This window comes from Arachis ipaensis, chromosome B08 (assembly GCF_000816755.2).
Source record: "Arachis ipaensis cultivar K30076 chromosome B08, Araip1.1, whole genome shotgun sequence".
Classification (NCBI taxonomy): Eukaryota; Viridiplantae; Streptophyta; class Magnoliopsida; order Fabales; family Fabaceae; genus Arachis; species Arachis ipaensis.
The window spans coordinates 96,859,319-96,874,161 of record NC_029792.2 but is presented as its reverse complement, the minus strand read 5'-3'; the positions used below and the strand labels follow the sequence as shown (position 1 = coordinate 96,874,161).

The following is a 14,843-nucleotide window of genomic DNA, read 5'->3' as shown; positions in this document are numbered from 1 at the left end:
AGCTCTCTCTTCCCTCCCAAACACAACAAACACGCTAAAACAAAAAGAAGGGGAAGGAGGAGATGTTCCAAACCCTTGCTCCAACTTCAATTGATCATATCTTTTGATCCAGAGCTCTGATCGACGCACCGTTTGCGGCCACGTGACCGCAGTGTCAAGCTCTACAAAACCCACAAAAGTAATCTTGAGGTAATTCATAGTTTTACCTTCGAATTTTTAGCCCTTGATTTCGAGTTTATTGGGCAAAAATATTGAAATTTGTGAGCTCCTTGTGTTATAGGATCAAATTAGCTTGATGGAAAGGCTTGTTCTTGTTTCCTTGATCCTTGGGCTGGTCAGTACCTCAAATCCTAGTGAAAAATTCTGAAATTTATGGTATTGGGTTTGAGTTATTGTGTTTTGGTGTGATATTGTGGCTTAGGCATTATATATGTGTGTATTGGAGCTTGATTGGTGATTTTGGAAGCTTTGGTGTGGAGCCCTAAGCTTGGAAAATCTGTTGGTGGAGTTTGGAACCCTTGGAAGTTGAGTTTGAGAGTGTTCCGGCACTACAAGAAAAACACCCATTCAGGTACACTTGAAAAGTTTAGCCAAAATTGAAAAAAAATGATGCCTTAGGCTACGGCTACGCTTTCTGGGCTACGGCTACGCTTTTTGGGGTGATTCCTATCCGGCCATTGCCTATTCTCAAAGGCTACGCTTTTCTGCACCAAGGGCTACGCTTTTGATATTTGGGAATATGGTGCGCTTTTCAAGTGATGCTATCCAGGACCAAAGGCTACGCTTTTCAGCTTCCATTTTCGCTAGAATAGGCTACGCTTTTCAACGCTACTGCATCACCTGTAAAGCGTAACCACATTGTATACCATGGCTACTTTTTATAAGTGTAGCCTTAGGTTCCTCATTTTTTTTTGTTACTATAGCTACTGTATATAAGTGTAGCCTTAGGTCTCAATTTTTTCTGTATATATATAATTTTCTAATAATTATTAATACAACATAATAGTTAATATGATTACATGTATAATAATTATATATTTTTATTTAAATGAGGTGAATATTATAAAATAAAAATAAATACATAATTATACTAAATAATTTCTTTAAATAATATCAAAATAACCATAATATCACTTAGAATTTACTACTAATAATATCAAAACTGACACTTCTATTTCTGACTGTGAAAGTAGAGAACTTAAAATTAATATACAAATATACAAGCAAAACAAATTTGCTGCACATGACAAGTATTTACAATTTCTTTTGAATTTCGGAGATAAGTCATCACAGTTTGAAGACCAACATCACCAAATGTATCTGCACTACTACTTCCAAATGATATTCCAGCAGCATTGCGCTCCTTCTTTGACTTCCGAATATGCAAAGCTTCAAGATGGCTTTGAAGTATTTTATTCTGAAGGAGGTTGATGACATCAATCACACAAGTAATTTGAAAGAAACCGACGCAATAAAATATAAAGAATAAAAACAGTTCACACTATGTGGGCTTGCCACAAGGAAGAAACAGTGTTACTACCTACTATCAAATACAGTTTATGTACATGCTGTTTAAATTGCATTACAATGTGACCCATTATTTCTTTTATATTTTGAGTTGAAGATAAAGAGAAAATATAGAGTTAGGAGGAAGAGGTCATTTGTATGACCAAGAAAAGAAAAAAAATCAAATAAAAGACAAACTCTCACACAATTACCAGCAGTGGCACAGACTGCACATTGACAGTGATTAACTAGACTTGCTAACTGTAACTGATCTTAGGTTGCAAACTGCAACCAACACTCACCAAAGATACCAAATAAATTAACAGTCCTGTAAATAATGAATTCCTGATATACACATCAATGGACCACAATTTTTTAATGTGTTGGGTAGACAACAGTTTAATACTAAACAATAAGAGCAAGTTAGGACACAATAATTCAACAAGAACACTGAAGGATAACTGAATAAGGCATCAGTCAAACTAAACAGGTGAAAAGAAAACCTGCTCATTTATTTCATCATATTTCTTCTCAGCGTCATTTCTTGCCTTCTCAAGCAATTTCTTCTACTCTTCCCACTTAGCCTTCAGTTGACTCTGCAAAACACAAATATGAAAACAGGGTGAATTATCGGTACATCAATCCAGAAAATCAAACAAACCAAAATTCCAGTAAATGGGAAAGAATATATAAAGTAAGTAGACAAAGTGTAAAACAAACTAACAAATGCAACAGTAAACCACGTGGCTTATAGGGAAATCCCAGTGCAGGAAGAAATGAAAAATCTAACTGAACTAGCACTATCAAAGAATCACTAGACACACTGCAAGTTTCACACTGCTAGTATAGCATTAACAAAAATAGCATCCACTTCACCCTGTCATCATAGTTACACATTTACACAATCAAACCCATAATATCCAAATAACCAATCATATGAAAAAGAAGAAGTTAGCTCTTTTCATTGCCTTGGACTCTGCATTATTTAGATGGCATTTGAAATACTAACATCAGAAACATCAAAAAACACTTCTCCAAAAGGACTTTGTACAACAGCAACAAAGGCATACCTTGGGATAACTGGAGTAAGAACAAGTGCAGGATTTTGGAGAATGCAGCAGTTTCCAAAGCCGCAGCTACCTTGGCAGCATTTTGATTCAAGTCAAGAGCTACTGAAATAGCTCCTCCTCCATTCAGGATAGTACAAAATGTTTTGATAACAAAGCAGCATCGTTTGATCAGTTATTGCAGGTTAAAGATAATAGGAATAATAACTGTAGCACTACCGAGCTTCATAGTATTTTGTTTCCTTTTAATGAACTAAATAGTGCTAATAAGGGAAAAAATTGCTAACATTTCCTATCATTTTATATTAACTTTGCCTATTAAAGTAGTTTTCTGTGCAGAAACATTAGACTTGCTTACCGGTCTTTGTATAATTAATGAGTTGTACAGTAACTTCAGTTTGGTTGTCAATCGCTTGTCTGATTTTTTTTCACAGTTACTGAATCTGTTTCAAGTCCTTGAAGAAATCTGAATGACCAAGGAGTATCCAAGTTAAAGATAAACTTGACATAGATAATTTCCAGTTAAATCAACCTCTCGAATGAAATTATATAATATTCTAAGATGAAATGCAGAGTTTTATGGAAGTGTGGAATATATATGAGGTGTGAACCAACAAAGTGTCAATATAATCAAAAAAGGAAGTTCACCTGTGTTTTCATTTCTGTTGTTATTGAACATAGATCAAATTTGATATCTGCCTTTTGCATGTACAAAGCAAATGCTTGCAAGTTATGGATATCTGTCATTATGATATGCTGAACTCCAGGATATTGAACCTATTATATACAAAAGAAATCACAATTGAAAAGTTCACTCCCTCTCAATTACAAACACAACATTTTGCAATCTTGATGTTAATATTCTCATCCCAACTACAAGCAGCGTATTGTAACACTGTCATACCAGAATTATTTACCAATTCAAGATCATTTTTTGAAATCAATTCCACTAAATACTCCACAAAACCAGTAGATACAAGGAATATAGGATAACTTGATGTAACATTTGTACCTCAGAAGATGAAGAATCGAAGACCTAACCTCCTTCATCAGTATCTAGAGATGCCAGATTACCTTTTTTATTCAGAACAGGCAAACCATGTCCTATTATACAATAAAGGGTCAACTTATGATAAGAACAAATAACAAAAGTTCTTTTAATTTTTGGATAGAAATTGCAATAAATTGAAATAGCAAAAAATTGTTGTAACGCATAAGAACATCAGTAGAAATGGAAATTAAGAATAGAAGAAAAAAAATGAATGAAAAATCAAAGGAAAAAATTAATCAAGAAAAAAATTATGACTTGCTAATCTCTGTTGGGATGCAAAAGATTCCTAATGAACTGAGCCAGCAACTGAAGATAAGGAAAAACCTGAATTTCCTTATGTTCTTCCTTGTGCACTTGAAACTGGATTTGGTCCCTACATATATAAAATTTGACATACCTCTAAACAAAAGAGAAAGTAAGAGGTAAGACATAAGACAAGAAGAAGCAAGAGTGTAATACTCCAGAATCCCCAATTTTTTGCTGAATTAGCACATAGCAAAGCCGAACTTACAATCTGACTGGGCAGAATAAGTCCTTTTCCATCAACACATCATTTCTCATTATAGTAATCCATTGACTCCTTAGCAGTTGGAAAGAACTGCAGCACATTTAGTTTGCCAAATCTAAATAAAACTGAGCAGCATAAAGAGAAAGATGGAGTAAATGTAAAGCAGGTTCATTAAATTTAGAATAAAATGTTTAGGTACTACTCACCTTTAAGAATATGAAATCCATTTTCAAAATACTGTACAGAATCTTCACATGTAAAAAAAATCCCTTTCAATTGCAGGAATTCTAAGCTGCAATCTCATTCTTATAAACTCATCCCTTCGCCTTTCCTAAACACGGCACCTGAATAGGCAATCAATTAAAACTAGAACCTTAATCATCAGTAATAAATTCTAATCATAAGAGTTGAATCCCAAATCAAATTCAAATAGAAACCCCAATCACAGATTTTTGAAGTCAAATAGGATGCAAGAACATAAATAGCAAGAGAGATAGAGAGAGACCTGGTGACTGGAGAGCTAGTGAACTGCGGTCTGGCAAACATCTCCGGCTTTCTTGAAAGGTCAAAATTGGCCATAAGAATTAAGAACGTAAAGCAAACAGAACCTTTTTTGTGAATATGCAAGCCATGATTTCAAACTCTGCAACCAAGATTATGGGCACTGATGTTACAATTTTATAGCCCTTTACAACAATTACAGCAGCATCAATTGCAAGTTTTACTGCAGCTAGAATTGCAACTATAAATCCAAACCATGATGGGACAAATAAAATTTTTCTTCAACAAACCATTTAATTTTGTAACAAATTAATTAAATTCATAAATTTAGAAGCAATCCTCCAGCACCGTTGATTACCCTAAACACAAGACTCTAAAATCCACCATCTATCACATTAATTAATCTGAACTCTAATTTGAGCTCTAGCATTTCATTTCATTAAGGTGAGAATTGACAGAAAATTTTTTGTTCAAATTCCTTATGAAAAATCAAATTCTCCAACAATTTAACCGAACAAAAAGAACAAAATGATGCTGTAAAGGCAACTTACAGTATTTTAGGGCTGACCTGGTCTTTGACGGCACTGAGTCCGAAATCGGAGACCTTAAGATTCCCATTCTCATCAAGCAAGAGATTCTCTGGCTTCAAATCACGGTGGAAAATGTCGCGTGAGTGGCAGTACCCTATGGCGGAGATAAGCTGCTGGAAATACTTGCGGGTGAGATCCTCACTGAACCTCCCTTTCGAAACCTTGGTAAATAACTCATCGCCTTCATTGAACTCCAACACGAAATAGATCTCTGTCGGACGAGCCAATTGTTGGTGAGACGATAACAAGTGAGACGACGACATGGACACATGAAGACGGAGGGCACAACGACGGGGAGATTGGAGAAGCAGCTAGGGTTTTGTTATTTGGTGCTTTGGTAGGAGAGAAGGAATGAGAGACTGAAGGGCTTCGATGAAAGGCTTCAATGAAGAAAAAGAAACAAAAAAAATTTCACCAAGTCCTATATACGTGTATTTGGGGTTTTTACATTAGGCAACACTTTTAAAGCGCACCCAAAACATAACAAATAGGTTACTCTTTAAAAGCGTTCCCTTTGGTTACAAAAGTGAACTCATAGCTCTTAAGATAAGGCTACGCTTTATAAGTGATATCTATAACATCTAAGGAGACGCTTTTCAAGTGATGCCACAAATGTGTTTCCTATTCTCCTACAAAAAGGAAACACGGAGAAAAGCGTAGCCTATTCAAAGAATAAGCTATGCTTTTCAAATGTAGCCTAAAAAAGTGTGGCTGAATGGATATTTTTCTTGTAGTGCGGGTGGAACGGGAATCGGCCATGGTATGGTTTCGGTTTCCTGTATCTAAAATGTAATGTTGTGTAAAAACGTAGGCTAGTGGCCTTAGGATAGGGTTTTGAAATAATGAGTTAGTTGATGAATGATATATGTGTGTGTGGTCATGTATGTATTTGGTGGATTATGAGATGTTGATGTAATTTGTAGGGTGATTTGGATTTGAATTGGATATATGAATTATGATGATAATGGTTGGCAAGCATGAAATGTTGTACGTGATGTGCATTAATGTGTTTAATTGATGATTATGTGGAGGCTCTTGTTGATGAGCATGGGAGAATGTAAAATTGATATGAAAGGACATATGGTAATTGGTAAATTTGAATGTTGATTGGAAATTGAGATATGAAATGGTGATTTGATGTGGTAAATTAATGGTTGTGAGTGTTGATGATTATGGCTGGTTATGAATTATTATTTATAAGCCGGATGGCTGAGATATATGTTAATACAAGGCAGTGATTTATATGCATATGTACTAGATTGTGATTATTGTGATTGTTGCACTCCACCTATCTGAGATACGAGTTTTCCTGGGTGAAAACAGGATACTCTGCTGACCCTATATCGTAAGTGTGGCCGGGCACTGTGAAAGTCCCGGATGAGCTCGCCCCTGTAAATATACACTAGTAAGGGTGTTGGATTATATATTATGTTTATGTTATGAGTATAACTCGAGTTGGGGATGCACGACAGAGGACCAGTCCAATGGTTAGCTATCATGACTTGTCGGGTTGGCTTTATAACTGACAGATGAGACTCATCAGCCACTAGGACAGGCATGCATCATCTGCATTATATGTGAATTGTTTGGAATTCCTACTTGATTGCATCGTTACTTGTTAATTGCCTAATTGCCTTACTTGTCTCCCACTTGTGCATTTCCCTGCTTGATATAATTGCGATTGCATTTTGGATTACTGTTGGCAGTTGGGAGGTTTGCAGGATTTGGAAAGGGGATGTTTAGTTAGTCTGAAGATCTTTAAGTTAGTTGCCTATTTACATATCTTATGGTTTAGCATGTTTATATGCTTTGATTATAATCTGGAAGTTCTAGGATTGCCTTCGGCTTTCCCAGGACATTACATGTTAGATATTTGGGCATTGTTACCATGCTAAGAACCTTCGGTTCTCACCCATGCGGACTTTGTGGTTTTCAGATGCAGGACGTGAGGCTCCTCGCTGAGGCATGCTGAAGACTTTCTTTTGGCGGAGGTCCTTGTATCTTAGGATTTTATTTTGGTTATTATATACCTGTTTAGATACTATATTCTACACTGTATATGTATTTTGTATTAATTCCCCATAGAGGGTATCTTGGAAAAACATGTTCTGTATTTTGCCTTGTGGGATGTCTTTTGGGAAGTTCCTTATTATTTATGTATTTATACGGTTATGCTCGGACCGGTTATCTTCACAAACCGAGTCCCGGGCCTTGATATATGTATTTTGGCACTCTTTGTATATTTCTTCGCTTTAATTTACTCCTTGTCTATTCGTTTATGTTATCGAACGGAGTGTTGCGCTTTTGATTTAACGGTTTTGATTTATCCACTTTTCTTCAAAGGCTCCTAGTTATAAGCATTTTTGCAATACTATACGTACTAAATTTTATTTGTAGAGGTCGTAATACCTCGCCACCTCTGTTTTATGACTTAAGCATAAGACTCTGTGTGGTAGGGTGTTACATTATGGTATCAGAGCAGTTCGTTCCTGTAGAGCCTGAGGGATGGACTGACTATGCTTCTGTGCATTCTCTGTGTTTGTGTGTTATTAGAATATCTAACTGATATAACTGGCATAAACGTTCATGAGCATGCATTTGGGACTTTGAAGCACTAAACTTCTGATATTGAGACTGATCAACTTGATATCGATTGTTTGGTGTGTATAGGAACCAGATGGTGCCTCGTTGACGCAGTCGAGGCCGTGGGAGAGGATGTGCCAGTACTCAAGGGCCGGAAACCAATTAGAATGACCCCGTGAACTTCATGGCTGCATTGCAGAACATGGCTGCGGCTTTGCAGGCCACTGTTGAGGCACTCGGGCAGCAGATGAACAATCATAACCATGAAGGAAATGGTGGAAATCGGACTCAAGGTCTAATGACATTGGCGACCTTCTTGAAGGTCAATCCACCAAAATTTAAGGGTACTACCAATCCAACCGAGGCCGACACTTGGTTCCAAGCTATGGAGCATGCACTGCAAGCGCAGTTGGTGCCTGAGGAACAATGCGTCGAGTTTGCTACTTATCTACTTACTCGGGAAGCATCACATTGGTGGCAGGGAACCCGGCGTCTCATACAGCAAGGCAATGATCCGATCACCTGGGATGCCTTCCAGGAGAAATTCTACAAGAAGTATTTCCCGAATTCTGCCAGGACGGCCAAGGAACTAGAGTTACTGCAGTTGAAGTAGGGAACTATGTCTGTATCTGAGTATCCGGATAAGTTTGAGGAGTTCTTTAGATTCTCCCGCATGTGTCAAGGGGCTCCGGGAGGCTTCGAGGAGTGGAAGTGTATCAAGGATGAAGGAGGGCTCCGAAGCGACATCTATAGCTCAGTAGGGCCTATGGATATCAGGACTTTCTCCGAGTTGGTAAACAAGAGTAGAGTTGCTGAAGAGTGTGTGAAGAAGGTTGCTGCAGAAAGAGGAAACCAGACTCACCGGGGAAGCGTCACATTGGTGGCAGGGCACCCGATGTCTCATACAGCAGGGTGTCGACCCTATCACCTGGGATGCCTTCCAGGAAGAATTCAACAAGAAGTACTTTCCGAACTCCGCTCAGACGGCAAAGGAACTTGAGCTACTAGTTGAAGCATGGTACTATGTTTGTATCTGAGTACACAGACAAGTTTGAGGAGCTGTTCAGATTCTCCCATATGTGTCAAGGAGCTCCGGGAGACTTCGAGGAGTGGATATACATCAAATACGAAGGAGGGCTCCGAAGCGACATCTACAGCTCAGTAGGGCCTATGGAGATCAGGACTTTCTCTGAGTTGGTAAACAAGAGCAGAGTTGCCGAGGAATGTGTGAAGAAGGCAGCTGCAGAAAGAAGAAGCCAGAGCGGATCATTCCCACTGAACCGAGGGAAGAGTTTTGCTGCTAGAGGTCCGCCCTTCAAGCGGGGAGGTTTTGCACCATAAAGGACTCAGGGTCAGAGCAACTTTAGGAGGCCTAATGCTAGCAATGTTCCGGGGAGAAGATTTGTGAAGCAGCCTCAGAATGAGTAGGCGTGTGCTAGATGTGGGAGTTACCATCCTGGTGTTCCGTGCAAGGCTGGATAGGGGTTGTGTTCCTCATGTGGAAAGCCGGGGCATAAAGCCTCAAACTATCCAGAGTAGCAGAGACAGGGTACCGGGAGAGTACAACAGCCTGGACGGGTGTTTACTACTTCCACTGTGGGTGCCGAGGGGTCCGAGACACTTATCCGAGGTAACTGTGAAATGGCCGGTGAAATTTTAAATGCCTTGTTTGATTTTGGAGCATCGCATTGATTCATTGCATTTGAGAAGGCTAGTGAGTTAGGATTGAAGATTGTGGTGTTATGTTACGATCTGAAGGTGTATAATGCCACCCACGAAGCCATGATAACTAGGTTAGGGTGTCCGCAAGTTTTTTTTAAGGTTAAACAATGCGATTTTGTTCATGACCTAGTCTGTTTGCCGATGACTGGTCTCGATCTTATTTTAGGATTGGACTGGTTGTCTAAGAATCATGTTTTGTTGAACTGTTTTGAGAAATCATTACACTTCATGCCAGAAGGGTCAGAAGGGCCGGTTGTGGTGAATGGTTGTTACTTGAACTATGTGGTAGTAAATTGCTTGGGACAGAAATGTCAAGGTGTTATGTTATTAGCTGCCAGTGTATCGGGTGAGGAACAGAGCTTAGAACAAATCCCAGTTGTTTGTGAATTTCCCGAGGTCTTTCCTGATGACATTGAGGAATTCCCTCTTAGCCGAGAGGTTGAGTTTGCAATTGAGTTGGTGCTAGGAACAGGGCCATTCTCAATTTCCCCTTACAGAATGTCGCCTTTGGAAATGGCTGAACTCAAGACTCAGTTGGAAGACTTAATGAGCAAGCGCTTTATTCGCCCTAGTATTTCTCCGTGGGGACCGCTGGTGTTGTTGGTGAAGAAAAAAGACGGGAGTATGCGGCTTTGCGTGGACTACAAGCAACTGAATAAGGTCACGATAAAGAATAAGTACCCAATGCCGAGGATTGACGATCTCATGAATCAGTTACAAGGAGCTGGAGTGTTCTCCAAGATTGATTTGCAATCTGGATATCACCAGATAAGAGTGAGAGATGAGGACATCCCTAAGACCGCTTTCAGAACTCGTTATGGTCACTACGAGTACACTGTAATGTCTTTCGGGTTGACAAACGCTCCTGCAGTATTTATGGACTACATGAACATAATCTTCCGCCCATTCTTGGATAAATTTGTTGTCGTCTTCATTGATGACATACTAATTTATTCTAAGACCGAAGAAGAGCATGCCAAGCACTTGCGAACCGTGTTACAGATTCTGAAGGAGAGAAAATTGTATGCCAAGCTATCAAAATGTGAGTTCTGGAAGAGTGAGGTGAAGTTTCTGGGTCACGTGGTGAGTAAACAGGGGATAGCAATAGATCCTGCCAAGGTGGAAGCAGTGATGGAATGGAATCGACTGGCCTCAGTTACGGAGAAAAGAAGTTTTCTGGGCTTAGCTGGATACTATAGGAGGTTCATCAAAGGTTTCTTGCAGATAGCTTTGCCATTGACCAAGTTAACCCGTAAGGACGTGCCATTTGTTTGGACTCCTGAGTGTGAAGAGAGCTTCCAAGCATTAAAGCAAAAGCTGACTACTGCGCCAGTGTTAGTGTTACCCGAGCCGACTGAACCATTCGAGGTGTATTGTGATGCCTCACTAAAGGGTCTGGGGTGCGTGCTGATGCAGCACCAGAACGTGGTGGCGTATGCCTCACGACAGTTGAGGCCTCACGAAATTAATTATCTGATGCACGACTTGGAGCTCGCTACGGTTGTGTTTGCGCTAAAGGTGTGGAGGCATTACCTCTTTGGAGTTAAGTTCTGAGTTTTCTCTGATCACAAGAGCTTGAAATACCTCTTTGATCAGAAAGAACTTAATATGCGGCAGAGGAGATGGATGGAGTTACTGAAGAACTATGACTTTGAGTTAAATTACCATCTGGGGAAAGCGAACGTTGTGGCAGATGCGTTAAGTCGAAAATTGCTGTATGCTTCTTGGATGATCCTTCGGGAGGAGGAATTGCTTAAAGCATTCAAGAGTCTAAAGGTTGGTGTTCAGGAAGTGTCTGGAACTCTGTGTTTGAGTTTGTTACAAATCTCAAGTGATTTTAAGTCCAAACTCTTAAAGGCTCATCAGAACGATGATGTGTTGCCGAAGGTATTACCTGCTATTGAGCAAGGGAAGCAATGGAGAGTGTCAAGGGATCCAGATGGATTGTGGAGATTCAAGGGTAGGATCATTGTGCCGGATGTTGAGACTTTGCGGCAAGATATTCTGAAGGAAGCGCACAAAAGTGGAATTTCTATTCACCCTGGGAGTACTAAGATGTACCATGATCTAAAGGCCATGTTTTGGTGGCCTGGTATGAAAAATGATGTGGCGGAATATGTCTCGAAGTGCTTAACTTGTCAAAAGGTGAAGATTGAACATCAGAGACCTTCCGGGATGTTGCAACCTTTGGAGGTTCTGCAATGGAAGTGGGAGAGCATTGCGATGGATTTCGTGTTGGGATTGCCGAGGACTAGAACCGATTTTGATGCTGTCTGGGTAATTGTGGAACGGCTGACAAAGTCGGCTCACTTTTGGCCTATTCAGATGAACTATACCCTTGAGGAGTTAGCGATCTTGTATATCAAGGAGATTGTGAGACTTCATGGTGTGCCGACGACTATAATTTCTGATAGAGATCCCCGTTTCACTCGCGGTTCTGGAGTGCATTTCAAAAAGCTTTTGGAACCCGTTTGAGCTTAAGTACTGCTTACCATCCTCAAACAGATGGTCAATCTGAGAGGACGATTCAAATCCTGGAGGACATGTTGAGGGCTTGTGTTTTGGACCAGCCGGCGAGCTGGGATCAGTACATGCCGCTAGTGGAGTTTGCGTACAATAATAGATACCATGCGAGCATCGGAATGGCTCCATATGAGGCTCTGTATGGGAGGAAATGCCAATCTCCGCTATGCTGGTATGAAGCTGGGGAGAAAAGTCTGTTAGGGCCGGAGATGATAGCTAAAACTACAGAACAAGTTAAGAAAATCAGAGATAGGATGCTCACTGCTCAGAGCCGCCAGAAGAGTTATGCCGATTAGAGGTGGAAGCCTTTAGAGTTTGAAGAAGGAGACTTTTCTTTTCTTAAGGTTACTCCGACAACAGGAGTAGGTAGATCGATTAAGACAAAGAAACTAAATCCCCGATACATCGATCCGTTTCAAATTCTGGAGAGGGTTTGACCGGTGGCATATCGGATGGCTCTACCGCCTCACCTTTCGAACTTGCACGACGTATTTCACGTGTCGCAGCTTCGAAATTATATTCCGGATGCTAGTCATGTGCTAGAATCGGAATCGGTTCAGCTGAATGAAGATTTGACTCTGCCGGTGACTCCAATCAGAATTGATGACACGAGTATTAAGAAGTTATGGGGGAAAGAGGTTTCATTAGTGAAAGTGGCATGGAGTCGAGCCAGTGTTGAGGAGCACACCTGGGAGCTTAAGTCAGACATGCGAGCAGACTACCCACACCTATTCTCAGGTAACTAAATCTGAATTTTGTGGGCGAAATTCCCATTTAGGTGGGTAGAATGTAAAACCCGGTTAATTAGTGGATAATTAACCAATAAATTAAAATATATTCTAGAAAGGGAGAAATGAGGTTTTTTATGGTTTAAAGTGGTAGAGAAATTTAAAACGAGAATTTCGACACCAATTTTAAAGAAATCGGCCCAAGATTGGGCCGAACGGGCCAAACCGGGCCAACTGGACCTAAGTTGGGCCCTGATAAACCCCAATTTTGTGGTTTATATTTTGTAGAATTTGGGGAGTTTTGTCAAAATTTCTCACACTTATTCACTAGAAATGCATGGTTTTGTGTTCCCTTCCTAATATTGCTCCATGATGAAAAACATGCTTATTTTGCCTTAGAATTACTATATTTTGATTCTCTTCTATTACCATTCGATGCCATGACATGTTTGTTGAGTGATTTTAGAAATTATAGGGCAAGGATGGCCTAGAAGAGAGAAAGAAAGCATGCACAAAAGGAAGGAACATGAAGACTTGGATGAGGATAGTTGGAAGCGGCGCGCAAGGATGGACGCATCCGTGCGGATCAGAGAAATCCCATCGACGCGCACGGGCACATGGCGCGCACGTGTGGATCACAAAAGCAATCGGTGCGCACGCACGCATGGCGCGCACGCGCGGAAGGCTGCACGTGACCTCATTAAAGGAAATCGTGCCTGGCGATTTCTGAGGCTCATCATGCCCAAATTCAAGCTATTTCTGCATAGAAAAGACCCAAGGATGCTAGGGGAAAGGGGGGATCAATCATTTTACACTTAGACACAATTTTAGCTAGTTTTTGGTTCTTTGTTCTTCTAGAGAGAGAAACCCTTGTTCCTCTCTAGATTTTGTTTTAATTTGATCTTCTCTTGTTGAATTCTGAATTGGATCTTGTTAATTACTAGTTTTAATTATTTAATTTGAATTCTCTAGTATAATTTTCTTTAGATCTTGTGTTAGTTTTATGTTTCCTAGTTGTTTGTCATTTATACCCATTTCATGAATCTTGTAGATCTTGATTTGTTATTGTTGCATTGATGATTTCCATGATTAATTGTGTTGTTTGAGACATTGTATGTTGATAATTGTTAGTGGGTACTTGTTAGTTCCAATTTAATCGCAAATTGAATAGGTCTTTTATTAATGCTTACCATGTGTTTGATGAAATGTTTCTTTTGATTATGGAGTAGTTCTCTTTACTCTTGGCCTAGGCTAAGAGAATTGGGTAAGCTTGAGTCATTTGGTCTAATGGATTTGATGATTTGGAAACCCTTAGTGGTCAATTTGATAGCCATTGACACTAGCCTACTACTAAGTTAATTAGTAGTTAGGTTGGACCTTATGGGTTGATGTTGACCAAACCATTTAACATAGTTCAAGTATAGAAGTAAACTTAATGAGTTTGGTTCCTCATAATTGTCAAGATATGGTTATTAGACAAGGATAGTGACCCCAATTCCCATGTCTAGTGATGAGCGGATAATTTATACCCTTTTTGGCATTGTTTTTACATAGTTTTTAGTATATTTTAATTACTTTTTATTATATTTTTATTTGTTTTTATTTAAAAATCACATTTCTGGACTTTACTATGAGTTTATGTGTTTTTCTATGATTTCAGGTATTTTCTGGCTGAAATTGAGGGACCTGAGCAAAAATCTGATTCAAAGGCTGAAAAAGGACTGCAGATGCTGTTAGATTCTGACCTCCCTGCACTCGAAGTGGATTTTCTGGAGTTATAGAAGCCCAATTGGTGCGCTCTTAATTGCGTTAAAAAGTAAACATCTTGGGCTTTCCAGCAATATATAATAGTCAATACTTTGCCCGAGATTTGATGGCCCAAACTGGCGTTCAAAGTCAATCTAAAACATCTTGGCGTAAAATGCTCAAACTAGCACCAGAATTGGAGTTAAACGCCCAAACTGGCACCAAAGCTGGCGTTTAACTCCAAGAATAGCCTATGCACGAAAAATATTCAATGCTCAACCCAAGCACACACCAAGTGGGCCCCAAAAGTAGATTTCT

General features: G+C 39.6%; 2 protein-coding genes and 1 long non-coding RNA gene across 3 annotated transcripts; 1 reads left to right on the top strand and 2 right to left on the bottom strand.

The window, feature by feature from the left end:
• On the bottom strand, positions 1,109-4,023 carry LOC110265978. Its single transcript, XR_002352708.1, has 4 exons — positions 3,949-4,023; positions 2,577-3,039; positions 2,010-2,102; positions 1,109-1,417 (listed from the first exon to the last, which is right to left on the bottom strand). It is a non-coding gene; the product is annotated as an uncharacterized LOC110265978 (long non-coding RNA).
• On the bottom strand, positions 4,717-5,486 carry LOC107611203 (CBL-interacting serine/threonine-protein kinase 11-like). Its single transcript, XM_016313158.1, has 2 exons — positions 5,185-5,486; positions 4,717-4,912 (listed from the first exon to the last, which is right to left on the bottom strand). The coding sequence occupies exons 1-2, from the start codon at positions 5,484-5,486 to the stop codon at positions 4,717-4,719; spliced, it is 498 nt and encodes a 165-aa protein (XP_016168644.1).
• Positions 7,991-8,419, top strand: LOC107611204. The gene has a single exon (XM_016313159.1). The coding sequence runs from the start codon at positions 7,991-7,993 to the stop codon at positions 8,417-8,419; it is 429 nt and encodes a 142-aa protein (XP_016168645.1).

Excerpts from the sequence above, each read along its gene's own strand:
- LOC107611203 (XM_016313158.1), bottom strand. The coding sequence starts at position 5,486 with ATGTCGTCGTCTCACTTGTTATCGTCTCACCAACAATTGGCTCGTCCG. Across the intron at positions 4,913-5,184 it reads CAGGTCAGCCCTAAAATACT|AAAAATTTTATTTGTCCCAT; the intron begins GTAAGTTGCCTT and ends GGTTTGTTGAAG.
- LOC107611204 (XM_016313159.1), top strand. The coding sequence starts at position 7,991 with ATGGCTGCATTGCAGAACATGGCTGCGGCTTTGCAGGCCACTGTTGAG.